Genomic DNA, 19,214 nt, shown 5'->3' with positions numbered 1-19,214 from the left:
TGCTGCTTTCTGTATTGTAAAATCTCTAATAGCTGGTCATGAGTTTCACCAGGGTGATGTCCCTCTTCTCTCTCCCAGTCAGCTGTACCAAGCAGACCTAGGCCCTGGTGGGGAAGGACAGTGCTTGGTGGGGACACAGGACAAGCTTGTGCATCTGTAGCGTACTGTGGTGCTCTGTGTTAATTACAGAAGCTGGAGCCTGCTCCCGTGGTCCCTCCACCAAGTCGGGAAGCAGCTGAGAAGCTCAGGGAGCAGGACAAGGGGTACACCCCAGCTGCACTAGCAAGCTGTCTGCCTGGCCGCCGGGGTCGCAGGGGCTCTGCAGAGCCTCAGCCTCTGGTCTCCGGCTGCCCCAGCGCCTGGTGGGGTCAGACAACGCGTGTGTGAGGAGGAGGAGGTAGACACAGTCATCAGCCCATTTGTGCAGCCTAGACAACAGTGTGGGGGCTGTTTGCTAAGGGCTATGCTCAGCTTTGCTGAAATACAGGGCGTGTGCAGTTTTACAGGAGTGTATGCTGGAAGGAGTGAGAGAGACTGCTTGGACTGATTGTTTGGATTCCTGCTTCCAAAATCACGTAGTGCTCAGACACCAAGGTGACGCCTTGCCTTTTAAAGATCACAAGTGGTTAGCCACGTGATTAAATTCAGGTTTTCATGGGGACTGCAGGTTTGCTGTGGCAGTCTTTTCTTACTGCAGCACATTGCTCATTACACAAAATACAACATCTTCACCTCCTACATACAGCAATTCTATTTTCTGCTTTCTTTCATACAGCAAAACAAATCAGCAACAACATTATAGATGCTATTAGCTTTCAGGAACATTATACCAAAGCTAAAAATGAAAAAAAAGCAATCTCTGAGCTTACTGCCTCGCTGGGTAATGATTGGCTTCCATTATAGAAAGTCTGACATCTTCGTTTTTACCAAAGTAGGGACCAGTTCTGCCCTCAGATCTGCTCTCTGTCTCCCTCTCATCTAGACAGTTGTGTATGATAAAAGCTATTAAAAAAGCCCCTTGCGATGGGATTCATCCCATAGCAATCTTCGATCCTTTGGAAACAGCAACTCTTCAGAGCTGTGGTTCCACAGCTGTGATACCCAAAGAGGGATGTCATCCCAGGATGATACCCGAGCAGGCCGGGCTCAGGATCCTACACCACTCCCCACCAGTGAAGGCCCAGCTTCTGGCAGACGGTGCTGAACATGACAAAGATGTCTCATATCCACTAAACTTAATAACAGGATTGCTTAATAACAGAGTTGCTTAATAACAGAAGTGTGGAAAAAGTTTGGCAACTCTAGAGAATGGATGTAAGAGTTTTGTATTTTAAGAGGTTTTGAGACTAAAATGCAAAAGCATCTGTAATATTCTCAAAATATTTGGATTCCAGATGGCTGTACCAAGTACAAAATGGTTAGAACTAAATGCTCAGCAATACTATTTTCATGTAAATATCCATTCAGCCACTCTGTACAAAACACACGGCAGAACCAGTGAACCAGAACATGCTCCTAATATGCCCAGGAGAGAGTGTGGTCGACGTTTTCAGAAAGCAATTATGCAGACGTGGAAACAAACCCCCGGAGCACATAAACCCATTTCCCTCCCAGTTAGCCACTTCTTAGTCAAAGCCTTAATATAGTTCTGCAGCCAGAATATTTTCTCCCCTGGCAAATGCTGAGAGACATGTTGAAGTGGGCCCTGGAGGGAACGTTGCTTCACAGGTAAAAATGGAGAGAATAAGAGTTAATCTGAAGAGTTTCTGTGCAGTTTGTCCAGTGCATTTTTAATTGTATTAGCAGGTGTGCTTGGGGAGGAGGGATACAAAGCAATTTCTTTGGTTCTATCACACCTGTGGAGTTATGGCTGATGCTGGGAGCTGGTTCTGTGGTGCCTGCTGCAGCCTAGTTAATCAAGTACCTTAACTGATTTCACCTGGTCTGAAGTGAATCACACTTGGAGCTGTGTCCTTCTCTCCCACTTACACTGAGTATAAACCAGGTCCCAGCAGTTGGTGGTGGGCTGTGTTTTCAAGCTACTGCCAAGTAATAGAGGAGGGACACTGAGTTAGTCTGAGAGCATCCTGGAGAGGTGAGTTGAACCCTTGTAAATTAAGGGACTGAACTAAAAACACCAGAGAGGCAGCAGGCTCCTCTGCAGCCTGGCTGGAATGGGAGGTGATGGGAATCAGAAAAGGTCCCTGTATCTGCGCTCCAGCTGTGCTGTAAGTAAGCAAAGGGCTGAATTTTAACTGAACAAGGGGGATATACATAGGAAAGTAAAGATGATGAAGAAGCTAAAATACTTTTAATACTCCTGAATCCTCAATTTTCAAAAGTAGTGCAGCCTCTGCAGCCTAAAGACAGGCTTTAAGGAGTCAGCAATGCTGCTGGAAATGTGGGCATCCCTCCAGCTGCTAGCAGTTGCTCAGGCTTGTGGGAGGTGGGCTAAGCCAAGGGACAGGCATGCTCTCAGTCTGCTACAGTATGAGATAGCTGGGTTGTGAAAATTGTTGTAGGAATATGCTGGTTTAATGATTTGTGTGACCCAATTTGAATGCATCTGTGTATTTTAACCTAGTGACATACCTGCCCCTGAGCCTGCAGAGCCTGGTAATGCTAATGAGAAGAAATGAGGCAGCTGTATTGTACAGCTCTTACAGAGAGTTAAATGAGCAATTCAGGATATCTGAACAGTTAATCCAGTGTTGCTGCTGGTATTGATAACTTACTGGGCTGACAGCTTTTCTCATTATAACATGGAATTACCTGTAATATCTCTTTTTCTTGACGTAAATAACCTTTGAGGAAAAAAAGAACGGGGGGTTTTATTAAGCTGTTATGTAAAGCTTTAAGGACAAGAAAAAGCTAGTGCGGATTTGGAAAGGAGAATGTAGAAAAACAAACAACAAAAAAATTCTAGTTGCTTTATTTGCAGCATTGAAGCAAGATGTTTAAAGGTAATGAGCTGCAAACTTGTGTGCTTTATTTGTCCTTTAAGTATCACTTACATGCTATAAGATTGATTAGGAAAGTGAATTGCAGAACTCAGGATTTCAAAATAGCTCTAAAAGCAGGCAGGAAAAAAACATGCACTAAAAGTGTTTCTCCCATAGTATTTCAGTACTGAGCAGCCAGGGAGCTAGCTGTAAGTGTGCTTATTACTCTTGGACAGCTATAGGATCACTGCAGAAGAAACATTCAGTGTTTCCAGTAACTTTAAGCCAAGAAATCCAATAGACCAGATGGAATATATCAGCTTTCAGGGAGGGCCAATTTAAACATGTGTAAGCACCAGGGGCCCAGTGCTCAAACTTTTAACACTTCTAAATTGTTACTATGAACATAAAAGTGTTGCTCATTTCCGTAGTGGAACAGGAGATTACAGACTGATAATTATATGATCCTGGGAGAACCTACCGGTATCCAAGCGTCTGAAGGCCAAAATTTTGGCATGCTGGAAATGGCAGCAACAGCCCTGCACGGAGGGAACATGACTGAATGGAAAAAAGAAAAAGACCATTTTTCCTTTCAGTGCTTTATATGAGCAGCAATCGCACTGCAAAAAAAGCAACATTTGGGAATCTAGCAACTGGAAATTCCTAATGATAATCTCATTTCAGCAGCTGGCTTGTATTTGGCATTTACTTTAATAATAATATATTGTTGCTACATACTGGAGTGTGCCTCTTGATATCTGGCAGAGGTGGTGGTTGGCTGGGGAGCACCTTCTGTAAAGAGAAGAGAGGCAATGCAGAACGAGCACTTAAACTGTTGTCCTTGTCTTGGTCATGCTTTTAGAGACAATATCCAGGGGGAGAGGAACTCGGCTGCAGTTTCCATCAGCTCTGCTGGAGTTTACAAGAAAGGGGCTCACTAAGCTCTTCTCCTGCTAACCCCAGAAGCTGGCTGGGAATTGAACTACACTGCTGTATTCTTCTCCTGTGTCTAAAAACAGTAGCTGGTAATTGATGTCTGGGTAACAGCACTGTCCTGTGGCTGAAACTGGCCCATGGTGTGGAAATCTTCACAAGAGCTCCCTTGATTATATGGCACAGCTGACATGATGCTGTGATTTTGTACCGCTGCCATTTGACATTAAAAATGAGACATTACATTTGGTCATATCCTGAAAACTCACATCCAGCTTGTGAGAGAGGAAACCACTCCCTGACAAAAAGGCTGGGTGAGGATCATCTCCACACACTGTGTCCCTGGGCCACAAACCAAACGGCGGAACCAGGCAGCAACTGCTTTGCTGATGACCCAGCCCTCGGCTCCAGCCTGCCAAGTGTGAGCCTGGCACATGCAAGCAGCAGAGTCACCTCTCTGAAAGTGGCTACTAAAGTTCTTAATTTTTTTTTTTTTTTTTTTTTTAATTCTGATAATATATATCAGAACCGGAATCTAAACCATGCTGCAGCTCAGGCAACTTTGAGGAGTGACTTTCCAGTGTTCAGTTTAAACTTTGCACTTCCCATTTGGTAGCACACAGGGAAGCTCTGCCAAGGCAGCAAACACATCTGGTTAACTTTTGGCAATTGGCAGCGAGTGTAAATGATGCAGAGCTTGCTTACACAGCACCCTGAGGTACACAGAGTACAAACAAGGCTTTGCTCTTATCTGAAAGTGCTCAGATGTTACAGAAATTAGTAAGTCCATCTGCCAGGAGTGATAGTAAAATACAGTGGTGTTTGGGATTTTTAAGCTTTACTGTACAACTAGGAGAGCTTTTTGATAAACTGACCATGGTATCTTATAAACAGGTTTAAAATCTTTTGATGTCAGCTCATTTTGTTTATAGAAAGAGCAAAATACATTAAAAATACTGAACATCCCTACCCCAGAAAATGCTATTTTAACTCTGCCTGATGCTGCTAGACAAAACACTTGTACACTGACAGCAAAGGTTTAACGAGGGAGGTATCTGCAATAGAGTGAGCCATACTAGGCCAAGGCATTGCCTGGGCTGATCTTTAGGAAATGGGGATGCAGGAGGATTGTTTATTACCTGTTGTAATGACCTTTTGATCCTGTTCCTGTAGTTTGAGACAAATACTTATGATTGTATTAGTGAGTTTTCCCTTAAATGTTAGATTTGGTCAAAAAAAAGTCTTTTAGAGTGGAGAGGCATGCTGACATATCCAAAACACTACAGCAGGGTCTTAGGCAAACATTGATATCTCACAAAATCCAGCAGATAGTGCTTTGGTGGCAATAGGGGACATCTTGAATTGGTTAGGATTTTTTTGGCCTTCAACCTGTCAGTCACTTTAATTTATCTTTTTTTTTTTTTTTTTTTTCCAGTATATGCTATATAGTGAATCCTAGGCAGTAACTGTTGAAGAGTTTAACTTCACTCTCTGAAAAATTTTGTATTTAACCTCCTCTGTCTTCTCAACAATTAGCACATTTCTTACACCTTTTAAAGACACTGCATTTAAAAGTAAGGTACCATGGTGACCAGGTAGCAAAAATACCTAATTAAACAAATAATTATTATCTGTATAGGAAAATTATGCTTGTTTTAATGTTTGGCCAGGTAATTTTCACAACAGGACAGTAATGAGTTCTTTGATGTGTGCTAGGGAACTGTTTATTGCTTAGATGGGACAGAGTCTCTTGGGGAGCATCAGACATATAATGAATGATAAACCAATTACCTTGTTAAGGAAAAAAGCCTCATAGGCTTCTTTAAAAGGACTCAACCATCACATACTTCCACACAAAAGTAACAAGTATCTGGAAAAGAAATTATTTTCTTGCCAAAGTATTATTTGCCACTGAGACTCTTGCAAGCCATGAGAAACCTTTCAAGATCTTACAGCTATCCTGTTTCCATCCAGATGCAATTATTGTAGCAACTTCTCTTTGTAGACGATCCGTAGAACTTACTTGCAATGTTACTTTGTGATCAGTTTCCAAACTGGTAGGTTCCGTTTTGAGCAAAAACTTGAAGAGAAAAAAATATAAAATTGCGTGCACTGAATAATAGAAAATCCAGCCTGTGTTATCTAAGCACAGAGGATGCGGCTACACATCCTGGAAGCCAGCAGCCAAAATTGTCTCACTTAAAGCTGCTGCAGCTTTCTGTTTTCAGTACATGCAATCCTTCTTGCTCCAGGAATGTAGTAACAACTCAGTCTCTCCCTTTGACTCTAAAACAAACACCCCCACCCCACAAACCATATAGGCAGAGAAAAGGGAGCCAGGACAGGCAATGTATAACTATATGGCAGGTGCTTTCCACTTGTTGTATCTGTATTTGAGTATCCTCTTGCAGTGGTGCAGAAGCAAATCTCCTGGTTCAACCTCTGGCTATTTTCCTGGTGTAGATGGGGAATTCAGTGTCTGGGGACAGCTATACCCTTTTTCTGATGTCTGCATGCTTGAAAATTGTGACACTTGCAACAGATCTTGAGGGATTTGAGTCAAATTTCATGAACAACTTGGATTCTTGATCAGGATGCATAGGCTTTTCAGTGCATTCTTTCATACCCTCTTCTGGCAGGGTGAGGGAAAGAGGAGTGCTATGGAGGCACTTCTGCATTTGTGGGCTTGGTGCTCAGTATCGCATCTGGTTAACAGGAGGTACAGATTTCCCTGTGCTTCTGTAGCTCTAATGTTTCTATTCGTTCCACAGAAATCTCTTCAGCATGCAGGATCCAGTCGTTCCCAGTAGGAACACTGATATGTTGTTAGTAAAGCGAGGTCTAGCAATATCAGCCCTAAATATTAAACATGCAATATGCATGCTTTAAATAGATAAAGTGCAACTAAGAAACAGGCTATTGGGTACTGGTTCACTGATTTCTTCTCCCACCCCTGCCATTTCTCATCGCCTCAGGAAGAAAATTCTGAGGGTTTATTTTTGTGCCTTGAAGTTGCTTGTTGTTGCAGTACACTGGTCTTTCTCCAGAGATAGAACGTCCTTGCCTTTTACATAGAGTAATTCTATTTTTGACTCTAATACACTAAAGAATGGCATGAAAAATAACCACGTCTATGCTCTAGGGAGGTACAAAATACCATGAGAAAGCAGGCAATTGGACCCCAAGGATAGCTGGTCTGAAGATGCTGTGGAACTCCAAGATGGCATTTCCCTGTAGCTTAATATGAGGCTGAAAGAAAATGGGGGGAAAATATATTTCTGCTAAACCAGGTCAAGGTGAATAGATTTTCAAAAAACCCACAATATGCTGCAACTGCAGAAGGTGTCAAGCTGATGCTGAGCAAGTAGGCTCCCAGCTGCGTGAGGCTGAGCTCTGCCACATCCAGGGGGAGAGGATGGGGCTCGGCAGCTCCTGCACTGCATCCCTGCGGCACTACACCAGTATCTCTGCAGAGCCTATAGTTCTCTTCATCATCCTCCAGCACGCTGTTCAGATACACCCAAAATAGCCCACTGTGTCCCACAGAGGGAGAGTGATTGGAAGCAAAATTGCAATTCATGCTTGTTGTGTGTTTTTTGTCTTGTTTTTTTAAAGAACAAAAAAACCCACTGACAATACTACTTAGCCTTCTTTGCTTGAAATGCTTTGAGCACACTGACACAGTGCAAGTGCTGGACAGGCAGGGGTAAAACTGAACAGTGTGCATGTGTGTAAGTAGGAAGAGGTCAAGGGAAGTGCCGCTGTGGAAGGGAAAGGCAGGCTGTTTAAGCTTGGAATTAATTTAAGTTAACGGTATCTGGTAAATTAGGGAGGTATTTTTTTATGACCATTATGTGCCATTGTCTTACTACCCTGGTATTTGGTTGCTTGACTACTAGGTTTTGAATTAAGAAGATGATGGATAGAAGGGGAATAAAACAATGGCAGAGACCAGGTACATCTGGAAAAACATACTGTGGGTGCCTAAATAAAATACCAGAGGAGCAGTTAATTTTCCCGGTTAACTCTAGCCATGCTTCCAAACTGTTTAAACCAGAGAAGAAAGTCAAATGAGGGGAAGATGAAGAGGACAATAGTGGTAAGAAGTGTCTGACAGCAGTTAACTTCCCTGGGTCAGGAGCAGACACTCTAGACTGATCACAACACATTTAAAACAAGAAAAGGAAGTTTAACTTTATGCATAGACTATTTATTGTCTCATTTTTATCTGTGCTTATGTGCTTTGAGGGAGACAATTAATTAAAAAAATAAAGAACTTTGAAGATGCTGATTAGTGCTTATAAATCAACTACTAGTCACAGGGCTGTGGAAAATGAGGGCTTACAGGTTATAACATGTTTGGATCTGCTCTTTGGTAGTCAGCAAATAGGAATATTTATGGCTGTAATACAGCTGGAACAGAATGATCATGATGCGACTATCACTAAAGAAAACAAAGGATGTCAGACCTGATGCAACATGAGGGCCTGATGGGAGCATAAGGGATTTTAAAGTGCAGCTTATCCTGTGACTGATTAATGTTCTTAACCAAACAAACAAGAAACACCCCCAAAACCAACAAAACAAAAAAACAAACGAAAACTCTTGATCAAGAGGATCTGCAGGTGTGTAAATCAATTACTAAAGAAATACTCTACTGAATTCTCACCTAGTTATAATATTTTGGATGTCACAGAATCATTACTTACACGGTATGTGGGTTCTACCTATGTCTGTGTATTTATAACAGTTTTCATTCCTTCCATGAATTCAGAGGCCTACATTTGTAAAGGCACCTAATATATCACTAAGTGCAAACTTTTAATTCTTAGTCTGAGAATATTTGGGAGGGAAAAACAGGACTACAAAAAATCTGGAAGAGTTACTGCAACTTGTGAAGTCTTTTGGGGTAAACAAAATGCTCCCAATTTATTCACCACTCTCCATACTAGTGACCCTCCTCCTGCCTCGGCACGCAGCCACTCATGCGATCTGCCCTGTGCCATGGTGGAGAGCCCATCAGCTTTTCTGACCCAAGCTTTAAACTATTACAGTTACCCTAATAGGTTGCAGGTCCACGCTCTGCCCGCGCAAAGGTAGCAGTGAGAATGTTGTTGCCATTTGAAGCAGGGAGGTTTGCTTTGCCCAGCTCCAATTAGCTGATGTGTTGTGCTGCAGCTTAATACAACATGGAAATAGCAGATGGGAATGTTGCTTGTGCAGGTCCATAAAAGACCTGGAGGCATCCTCCTTTTCTGAGTAAGAGCTACTGATAATATCAGTGTCTGAATGGTGCCTGCTCGGCTTTCTTTTAACAGATTTCAAGTATTTCCCCCACCCCCGCTAAAAGCGTAAAGATTTCTTTAGAGAATTCTAACAGACAATCCCACTATGGCCTTGATGAAATAAACTGTTTGCTGTTTGATTACAACCATCAGAATTGATATTGCAGAATCCATCTTCAATGGGTTAGTTCAATGGTATTGTTATAAATAAGTCAATGGTGTTACAAGTTTTTAAAAACATATTTTTTTTAAAAAAGTGTCATCAGCTTATCCAAGCTGACAAATGAATGAGTAAATTCCTTTTCCTTGTACTTTAGGGGGTTTCCTCCCCTTTTTCAACACAGAACAGATTTAGCACGTGCTATACCGAAATAGCTGCCCCCGCACAAAGTCTGGCACTCTTCATACCTTTACAAGAATAATCTAAACTGAATGCGTCAGTACTGTTGATCCAGGGTGAAACTGAGGTCTTCTTTTCAGTCTGAAAGTACTAGAAAAATATTTAACAACAGCAAAGCTGAAACTGAAAAGGCAAAAGACGTGAATACTTAAAAAGAGTGTCTACTTATGTGTGTCTACTGTTGTTCCCAAAAGAGGACAACAAAACTAGAAAAGTCTCTGCTTATGCTTACTTATTGTTTTAAACAATGCTTTATTGTTTGCCTGGTTATTTTAAAAAAAAAAAATTTTTACAGTTGTACAATATTAGGCTGAGTAGAAAAATCCTCAATTTTTTTTTTTTTTTTTTTTTTTTTTTCCCCCCCCCTGCCTCTAGAGAAGGATTAGCTGTTGGGGAGATGGCCAACCCAGATTCTAAATGGAAAACTCCTGACCAAAGGAAAAATTAACACTGGTAAATGCAGCTGGGATTCATCACGCCTTCTATCTTTTACAAGTTTTTGAACATCTGAGTGGGGATTTATTGGTAGGAAGAAAGCACATGTTGCATTGTGCCTCAGATGTGATCTATAACCCTGTTTTCCTTTAAGATAAAGCCTGATTTGGACTTTAATATATCCTTTGGGTGATCTGCTCTGCACTGCTCATCTGCAGTGTTAGGTCAAGCATCTGATCAAGATGCACAAAACACTAAGAATGGAATATGTGATGGCTTCCATTCCTGTGAAAAAAAGACAGAGACTAATATGTATCTATCCATCCCACATGAACTAGACCACCTGCTGTAGTCTCCACACTTGTTTTCTGTAATCCTGTCATAAAGAATGACCACAGTTTATCCAGCATTTTCTTTAATAAAAAGGAATAATTTTTAAACCACGCAAACCTTATTATAGCCTAATGAAAATATAAGCTGAGTCTTACAATAAGTACAAAAGATTACTTCCGGTGGAAGGATACAAAACTCAGGTGGATTTGCAGGTCAATTCTGTTCCTCCTTGGTTCAAGATCTGTATGAATAATATCTGCCAAAAGTTATGGTGCCTTGCTGTCTAACACTAATGAAAGAAAAAAATCCTGAGGTTATACTGGGAAAAGGGGAGGAGAAACTAGATTCCAAATTATGGTTTCTTGTTAGGGATTTAAATTGAAGTGCTAAGCATGACATCAATACTTTCACAGAAATGTAACTGACCCAAGTAGCATAAATATTATCTTACAGTCAAAGCTCCTATAGAGGATAAATGCTAATGAAGATAATTTGGTTTTGTACTTTTATCTTGTTCATTGTGTGTATACATATTGCAAAACATATCATGCCAGGAGGAATATCCTGATAACAGGGACACTTTCTCTGTCATCAGGGAGTCTCTAATAACAGTTTAACAACAGTAGCTGTAACCACCCATGGTGTAGAAGTTCACTCTAAGTACAACTCTTTATTTCAGGAAAGCAGAAATGGAAAAAATGCTGGAAAAGTACTGAAATGGTCAAGACAGCTCTTAGGAGGTCTGTTTCATTATTTTGAGGCATGTAAGTAACATCAATGTGTTGTGGTTTTTTTTTTTTTTTTAATATATATACGTATGTATCCTCATTATATCATATTGCAGCTATATGGAGTTAGGATTGAATTTACAGAGGAAAAATAATAAGAAATCACTGCCTTTTATCTAAAGAAGACCTTGAAAGGACAAGCCTCAGTGATAAACACAGATAAGCAGAATGTGCCATCCCTCATGAGGTTTCAATCCTGTGAAATGTATGTACTGAGTTTATTTGTGCTGATACCTACACACGTTCTGAAAGCATCCAGCTGAATATCCGGGATAATGCAGAAATGAATACAGCAGTAACAACAGTCTCTAGAGAGAGACTCCACATGAACTGAATCAGACCCAGACCAATATTAAGAGAAAGAAATGTAGCGCGGCCCGTGTCCTATTATCCTCTTGTAGTTTCGGATGCCAGCAAAACTGCTGCCTTTGTAGCTGGATAGTGGTAATAGAGTAATAGACGATTCCACAGTTCTGCTAAAAAATTAAACTTAGGAACAAAAATTAATTTCACCAAAACAATTGCTACTTCTGAAGATAGTTTGGTCAATTTTGCCATTTCTTAATCTGCATCATGAATTTTTGAGTGTCTGTGGTATATGCTGAAGAAACAGAGCCACCGGTGTGCTACTTTTCCTTCCGGAGCCATTCTAAGCATAGGCAGCTTCTCGAGGCTGCTCAAGAAAGTTTCCAAAGGCGAGTTTAGACACATTTTGTCTCTCCTGGATTTGGCATGGTATTCAAAGAGTGAACACCCTGTGGGACTTCCTCAGGTAGTCTAGCAGTTGTCTGAGGGGAAATACTGCTTAGTTTCCTCTTACAGCTTTTTAGGACTTGGAAAATCCTTCTTTCCTAGAGGCCTAATCTTGCATTTCTTAGTCCTGCTCTCGGGCTCTGCTGGGTTCAGTGCTCTTTCTGCCTGAAGAAGCATGACAAAAGCTTCTTGCTCAGCTCTCACCAGTCCCATAGGAACAAACTGAATTCTGCCCAATCTCCTGTTTCCCATTCAACTTTTTCTACAGTGAAGAAAAATGATAATTCTTTTCTTGGAGAGGGACTTGAACAGTTCTGGTCTGTACCGCTGTGTAGAAAGGACTTTGCCAGGTAAGGATGGGCCAGACCACTTGAACCCGAATTCTGTTAACTGGTCCTATTCCCTTTAGCAGGAGGGTCTAACAATCCCTATCATATGTTTGTCTAGAGAAATAAGACTACTGTGCTCATGTGTTTTGTAGGGTTCAGCTTTTCCTGAAAAAACATCTATCTGCAGCTCCTGCTCTGTGCTCCTGCAGTTGCTGTTGCATAACCCACGGACATTTACATTTAAGTACAGAAACAATGAGCAGAAAGCAATCACTGCTGCAGACACCTCTATCAAGTAATACAATTGTATGTTTTTAAATGGAGACCAGAGCCTTAAAAAGGAATGACACTGTATCTGTCATTCATTACTATTATTTCATATACAAAATAAGCTCAGAAGTTTCCTATGGCTTTGTACCACAAAGCCTAGAGAATGATAATCCAGTGTTTGTGCTCTGAATATAAGTATTGCTATAATGCTCATAGGGAATAAAATGTTAGCAGGAACATTTAAATAAACTCTATCATCAGGTTGAATGATATTCTAAGATAAGTAATTTAACACTAACAGTCATTATTAATTTAATGAAACTTCCCAGGATGATTTAAGACAAAAGAGAGAAAGCTTGTAGTCCTCCCCATAGAGACATAGCACATTACATATTCAACATGAAAGGTCTGGAAGAGGAGACCTTTTGTTTATTCTTACTTCATTTTAATTAATGCTAATTTGAACTGCTAGTGTTATGCTATGAAGCCCTACACTACAATATATTTGAAGCTTCCTTTGGCAAATAACTGCACAGAAATTTAACTCAGCTGACCTCACCTTAGTGACGCTGTTTTTGCTGCCAAACTCAAGAGCTGGCACGCCTTTTTTTTTTTTTCTTTCTTTCATATTCTCTTTTTTTTTTTTTTTTTTCTTTTTTTTTTCTACCCAAGTCTATTCAGTTTCTTTTGCAGAAATCTGTTCTCTTTCCTTGGGCCTGATGGTGTTGCTGAGGATCCCTTGGCACAGTGCTAACTGTCCAGGCCTGCCTTTGCCTTTGGGGTGAATTTGCTCACCTGCATTTCTTCAGCTTCTGGCAGCACCGGGCCCTCCCAAGCTACGGGTCTCAAGGTTTGTTGCAGGAGTGATGCTATCAGCATCTCTCCATCAGTCAGCTGTCTGTCTGTCCTTTCTTCAAGCCTAAAGCCTGAAGATGATTTACCACTTGCTGCTTTTCAATATTCTCTCCCCAAATATTAAATACTCTCATGCTTACAGAGAAAACACATGCAGAAGCTTTACCCTTCCAGCATCCTTAACAACCATCCCTCCAATGCAAAATATGCTCATGATAAAATCACATTTTCTTACAGCAAATGGCCCCCCCAGTGAGCCTCTCAGACTAGCTTCCCACTCCGTGAACTCTCATTAAGTGCAGCCCAGTGGTGCTGGCATAATGTTGCATCAGTGGACACTTATTTGACTTTAATATACAGAGAAATTACTTGTGCAAAGCTTCTACCAAAGAAATAAAACTCCAAATGCCAGAACCCTGTCTTCCTAGATAGTGAGAGACTGCCTAGAAATCCCAGCAGCATGTTAGAGCTTGCAAGATTTCTGACAAATGGAACCAGTGGGTAAATAAAAAAATCCCCAGCTGTCATTGCCTACGTTTTGATCCCTTGTTCATGCTCATGGCTTGCTGATGCATTTTCTTCCTGCAACTCACACAAAGGGTATATCCTAAGACAGTAACTGAAGAGAGATTTGTATCCAGTGACTTTTGGTTAAGTGAGAATATTAATGTTATAAAAACAAGTCTATAAATGTGATCATACGCTACAAGAGTTTATTCAACACAGCACTGGTTTTCTTAATTTAGATAGTTGTAATAATTATTCTGCTTTGTAAGCCAGTCAAATGGAAGCTGATAAATCTCATTAGCATTGTGATGGGTACGGTCCGTAAAATTCTAGAGATGCTTGATAATTCTACAGCTATCTGCTTTATTCCAGAATAAAACCCAGACAACTACCATAAAAGCAATGTAGCATATTTCAATATTTAAAAAGTGTACACTTGAATGTCTGAATTTGGATATGCCTGTAATGGCTTCTTCTAGTGTCATTTAATTACCTTCTTATTTCACATTTACATATAAAAGTTCTTTATTTTAAAAAGTAAATAATACCTATTACCTATGTATTGATAGAAGAATCAACAAAACTTTATGCATTTGGAGGTAGCTCTCCCCTTCGTGTTCTTTCAAAAGAGACATTTACAAAAATTGAAATAAATGGCCAAGATGTGGTAAAAAAAGTTATCTAGGTATCTGCTCAGATAAGCTACAGAAAACAGAATGTTTAAAGAAAATCCTTGTTCATTCTTTCTGTACAAAGGTAAAGAAAATGCTACTTTGCGGAGGGGCATTTGCGGTATGAGAATCTGCCTCTCAAATACCTGTAGATCCTAAGGCTGTATATGAACAAGGAGAGTTAGGACATGATTCTACCTCCTTTTGCATAGATCAGAATTCTTCTGCTATAGTCAGTGTTTCATGAAAGAAAGTCTTTACTGATATCAGTGACAATGGCCTAAACTGGCCATGTAAAATTATGTCATGTGTGATAATAGGGAGATTATTTTTCCAAAGATGCTTCCTTACTTTCCACAATGTACTTAGGTTTGACTCCAACCATTTATCATCTGAGACTGACCTAATATCCAGCAGGTGCTCTTTCCTAATTCTTTTAGAGGGAACTTGCTATTTAAAGTGGACGTATTCACATCAACTGTATTTTTTTTTGAGATTCCATGCATCATGTTCCTCAGACTGTGTTGTCTGCGTACAGGATATCTGGTGTTATCTTTCTGATTTCCCACAGCTACCAGTAAATAACCATGCATCGTACAGTGGCTACTGCCTGAAGTAATGTCCTGAATTCAAAAAGCATGTCTTTCTCATACTCAGGCTCTCATCCTCCAGACGGGGGACTGGATCAGTAAATGCAGAGAAGGACTATTTTCTGATTTCTTTTAGTTATGTTTATTTTTCACTATGACAACTTCTCAAACAGAGAACAAGCTGAAATCTTATTGCGTCTGTTCTTGCCAGAGTCTTTTTTTTTTTTTTTTTTTTTTTTCATAAAATAATTATGCAATTCATCTGGAATATGGGAATATAAATTAATTGTGTCAATGTCTAGATTTAGGAGTGACTTTTAATGGTATTATCTTTGCTTTAGCTTCAGAAGTGAAGAGACAAAAGGCATAGGCCACCAAAGTAGTAAATGAAAAAACAGCTTCAGAGATAGGAATGGAGATATGTGTGCAGTGGTCAAAAAACTCCCAAGTTTTGAAATATTATAGGCTAATTCTACTAAGCTCTCATGATTTATAAGATCTCTAGAACTCTTAGTTCTATGTTATTTCTTGGCTGTCATCCTTATCACATATGCTAGTTAATGTGTTTTGATTAAATATGAGCAACTATAATCACACTCCGTTCTTCAAGTCCTGCTCATGTAATCTTTTCCCTTTTCTTTGCTATACATGAAAAATGGACTTGCATCTTTGATTAAAAACCCATGCCAAAATCAGTTTAAGCCTCTAACAATGCCTAGTGCGGTCTAAATGGTAAGAGTATATTTCTATGAAATTTTTATTTTATTTATTTTCCCAGTTGTTTGTAGGTATTCATTTGACCTGATATACCTACAACACATCTCTACTTGGTGGAGAAAAGATTAGATGGAGAGTGTTGAACAACACATAGTGCATTAGCTTGCTCTTTGTTGTTTAATAGACATTTTGTATTGCACTAATAGCAGCATCTCCTGTTTTGTTCATCCCCTTTGCAAAACACACCTGGTTTATTTTCTTCAGTGGCAAAGGTGCAAACTAAATGGACTCTTCTCTCCTCCCTCATTTCTACAAAGTAACGTTCTTTCAGATATCTTGTTTTATAGTAATCATTCAGCAGACGCACAAACACTCCCTTGCTCTTCTCCCTGTTCAGAACAGGTTTATCTGTGTGCTGCTCAGTACGCCAGCAGCAGTGATGCAGGGGTGGAAACTGTTCATCGAACACAGGACTACAGCTACAGCACTGCAGCTTCACCTCCTCTTGCCACAGGAACGGGTTGTGCTGTCACTCTAAGGGCCAAGGGAAATTAATGTGGCCGAGGACCGCTTTGTGTAATATTTGTTTAGCAGATAAGTACAGGGCAGTATGAGGTTTCTCAATGAGGTATTTTTCATAAAAGAAGGTACCTTTCATAAGGACCTCCTCACACCCTTTAAGCACTGCTTTCCTGGTTTCCTCACATAAGATACAATGCCTGCACAAAATCTAACAAACAGGGCATTCTCTGCACTTTTGTACCTCCTGAGCACTGACACAGCAAAGGAGTCATTTGTTTTACTGGTAAGTAATCCTTACAGAAGTGTTAGCGTAGGAAACACTCAGATGCAACCCTCGGGATAACACGGAAGTAAAGCACCGAATTCAGAAGGGTCATCGCTTCCCTTTTGCAACTACTTTTTTTTTTCTCATTTGATACAGAACGTGGTATTTTCCAGCAAAAGTTGTAATTATAGCAATTCTCAAAGTGTCATTTGGTTCTAATTGCTGCCTTTTGCTGTATTTTTTGACTTGCAGCTTAAGACGGCCACTGTTGGCTTAATGTTTCAGATTTTATGTTTACTTGGGGAGGGGAAAATGCTTACCTAAATTTTATGGTAACAGACATGTTTACATGCAATCTTTAAAAGATTCAGTGGAAGAAGTTTCCTCCGATTCCTTGCAGAATTTGTAACATTTCATTGCAGCACAGTTCATTAATGAGTTCCAGAGAGTAAAGCTGTTTTGTCTGCTTTCTTTAATTGAGTTGTACAGAAATTAACTGAATGATCTAAGTGGTAAGTGGAGCAAAGTAACGCTTTTGAAGTCCTAACTAACTGAGAGAGGTTAGTAACACCAGCAAAGCCACCTCCACGTAAAAAATATAAAATCCTTGTCCTTTGAACATTTACAATAATGAGTCTATTCTACTCAGTTAGTCCTGACTAACCCACTGAAGTGAGAAGAAAATGAATGAAAAGCTGTTTCTTTCTCCACTGCCAGAGAACAGCTCTCAAAACAGCGCTTTTCAGCGGTACCCTGATTAGAATGGCTGGCGGCTCAGGGGACTCCCAGTTGCCAGCCTTGGCACCTCGCTGATTTTCAGCACTATTTGTTACTTTTTTTAAACCCAAAGCAAGTTGAAACTAATCAAAACACGCTTCTTTAACAGCCAGGGATTTCACAGCCAAGCCCTGCTTAAACTTATTCATGTAAATAGCTTTGTCATTTTAGAGGGTATGTTCTCAGTAAAATGAACAGACCTTCATGTGAAATTGAATTTAAAAAATCTTGATTTCCCCCGCCCCCATATCTTTCCAAATATGGCCTAAATTTTTGCCTGTGCTAGGGTAACCCTGTTCATGAAATCTAATGTTTAATAGCCATATTGAATAATATCCAAAGATGAGTCAGAGCATTGCTGAAATTTGCACTGAAGTCATAGAAAAACATAAACCCTGAATCAAAAAGAATTTGTGGTCTTTCCTGTATCTCCTTTTCTAATGTACACATTCAGCCTCTCAAACTATTTGCTCTTCTTTAAAATAAGAAGCTAAATCCTCTGGTGGACACTGGCATAGTTCCTCCTGCGCTGATAAGCCAGTACAGTTCTATACCAAGCGAGGGAGCGCTCCCCCCATCAGATTTATTTTTAATAGGTTGGCTGAAGAACAATAATCACTCTGGGCCTGAAGAGACTTAAGACTGGCTGGATCTACTTATGCGATTGAGAACAGGGAAATTAATAAATGATGGGCTATCCCTAGCATTAATATAAGCTGGAAATGTTATTATTAAGCTATTTTGATAGAAAATCTTGACTGGTTGAAATATTGTTGGGAACGCATGTATTTTTTATAAAATTCTATATGATTTCCTGTCACTCTCCCAGGTTGTCAGACAGCCCTTTTTTCCTGTGTCTGCCATTTGCATTAGACTTGCTGCATAGATTTTGGCTAAAAAAGTGAATCGTCCCTGTTGCGCAATAGGGAATGCAGTTTTCTGCTCCTCTTCAAACTAACAGAGTTGATATTGACCTTGGTCTTGTGGACCCAAGCATCCTTTGGAAAAAAACCCCAGCAACAAAAACAAAACAAAAAACCCCACCAAAAAACTGTGTGTGTATATATATGCATAAATATGTATGTACAAGCATATTTTTAAAAAATTTTCTCAGGAAATTTTTCATTCTTAATGACAACAGAGCACCACTAGATTTTGCTAGTCTTTCAGCAGTGTAAAGACTGCCTTTTAATCAGGTCTAATCTTCTATACACTTATGTAGATTTCCCTAATGAAATTGTAATTTTGTCTCTGTGACAGCGTAGGACTGACAGTAATAATTGTTTCAGCATTTGTTACTACTGACTGTCCAAAGCCTTTGTCATTTCATAGGATACCAAATGTATCTATTGGGATACACTACTTCTAAAATATACAACGGAAAAATTATTGTTGTCATAAAATGTTCTAAATGTATGAAGTATGAAGGGAACAGCCCTATTTCTCATAAAATCTGCAGGATTAAATCACGTACTTTGGGAGCACTGATGCTTATTAAGAAATTATTTATGAGTTGAATTATATCACTTCTGTATATATAAAGAGTTGGGATGGCTTCCAACAATTACTAAAGAAGCCAGCCGAGTGATGCCTTCCAATTAAATCAGGCTCAAATTTTTTTTTTCCCTCTGATTTCTCAGTGTCCTGTGTTCATTCTTCTGTTTTTTCATTATTCCAGTAGATAATGTATTAACCTCATAAAACTGAAGTCTCGCACATCTCCTCTTCAGTATCCTTTCATGTGGTGGTAATCAGTAGGAGTCTCTTTGTAGGTATTCACTACATGAAAGGTTTCTTTCTTGTCTATATAATTGCTGCTGGTGGTGCTTAAGTTCATGTTTT

General features: G+C 39.9%; 1 protein-coding gene across 2 annotated transcripts in view; it reads right to left on the bottom strand.

The window, feature by feature from the left end:
* Positions 1–19,214, bottom strand: part of TNFAIP8L3 (TNF alpha induced protein 8 like 3) — a 48,780-nt gene that overhangs the window by 6,016 nt on the left and 23,550 nt on the right. Inside the window, exon 2 of one of the 2 annotated variants that reach the window (XM_042804336.1) lies at positions 3,681–3,734. In XM_042804336.1, the coding sequence (XP_042660270.1) occupies positions 3,681–3,734 (54 nt within the window). Of the gene's footprint in view, positions 1–3,423; positions 3,470–3,680; positions 3,735–19,214 lie in introns of those variants that run through there. The other variant, XM_032983071.2, reaches the window with a different exon arrangement.

The sequence above is a fragment of the Tyto alba genome, unplaced genomic scaffold, assembly GCF_018691265.1.
Source record: "Tyto alba isolate M040663 unplaced genomic scaffold, T.alba_DEE_v4.0 Super-Scaffold_41, whole genome shotgun sequence".
NCBI lineage: Eukaryota > Metazoa > Chordata > Aves > Strigiformes > Tytonidae > Tyto > Tyto alba.
This window is presented reverse-complemented; position numbering and strand designations above follow the sequence as displayed.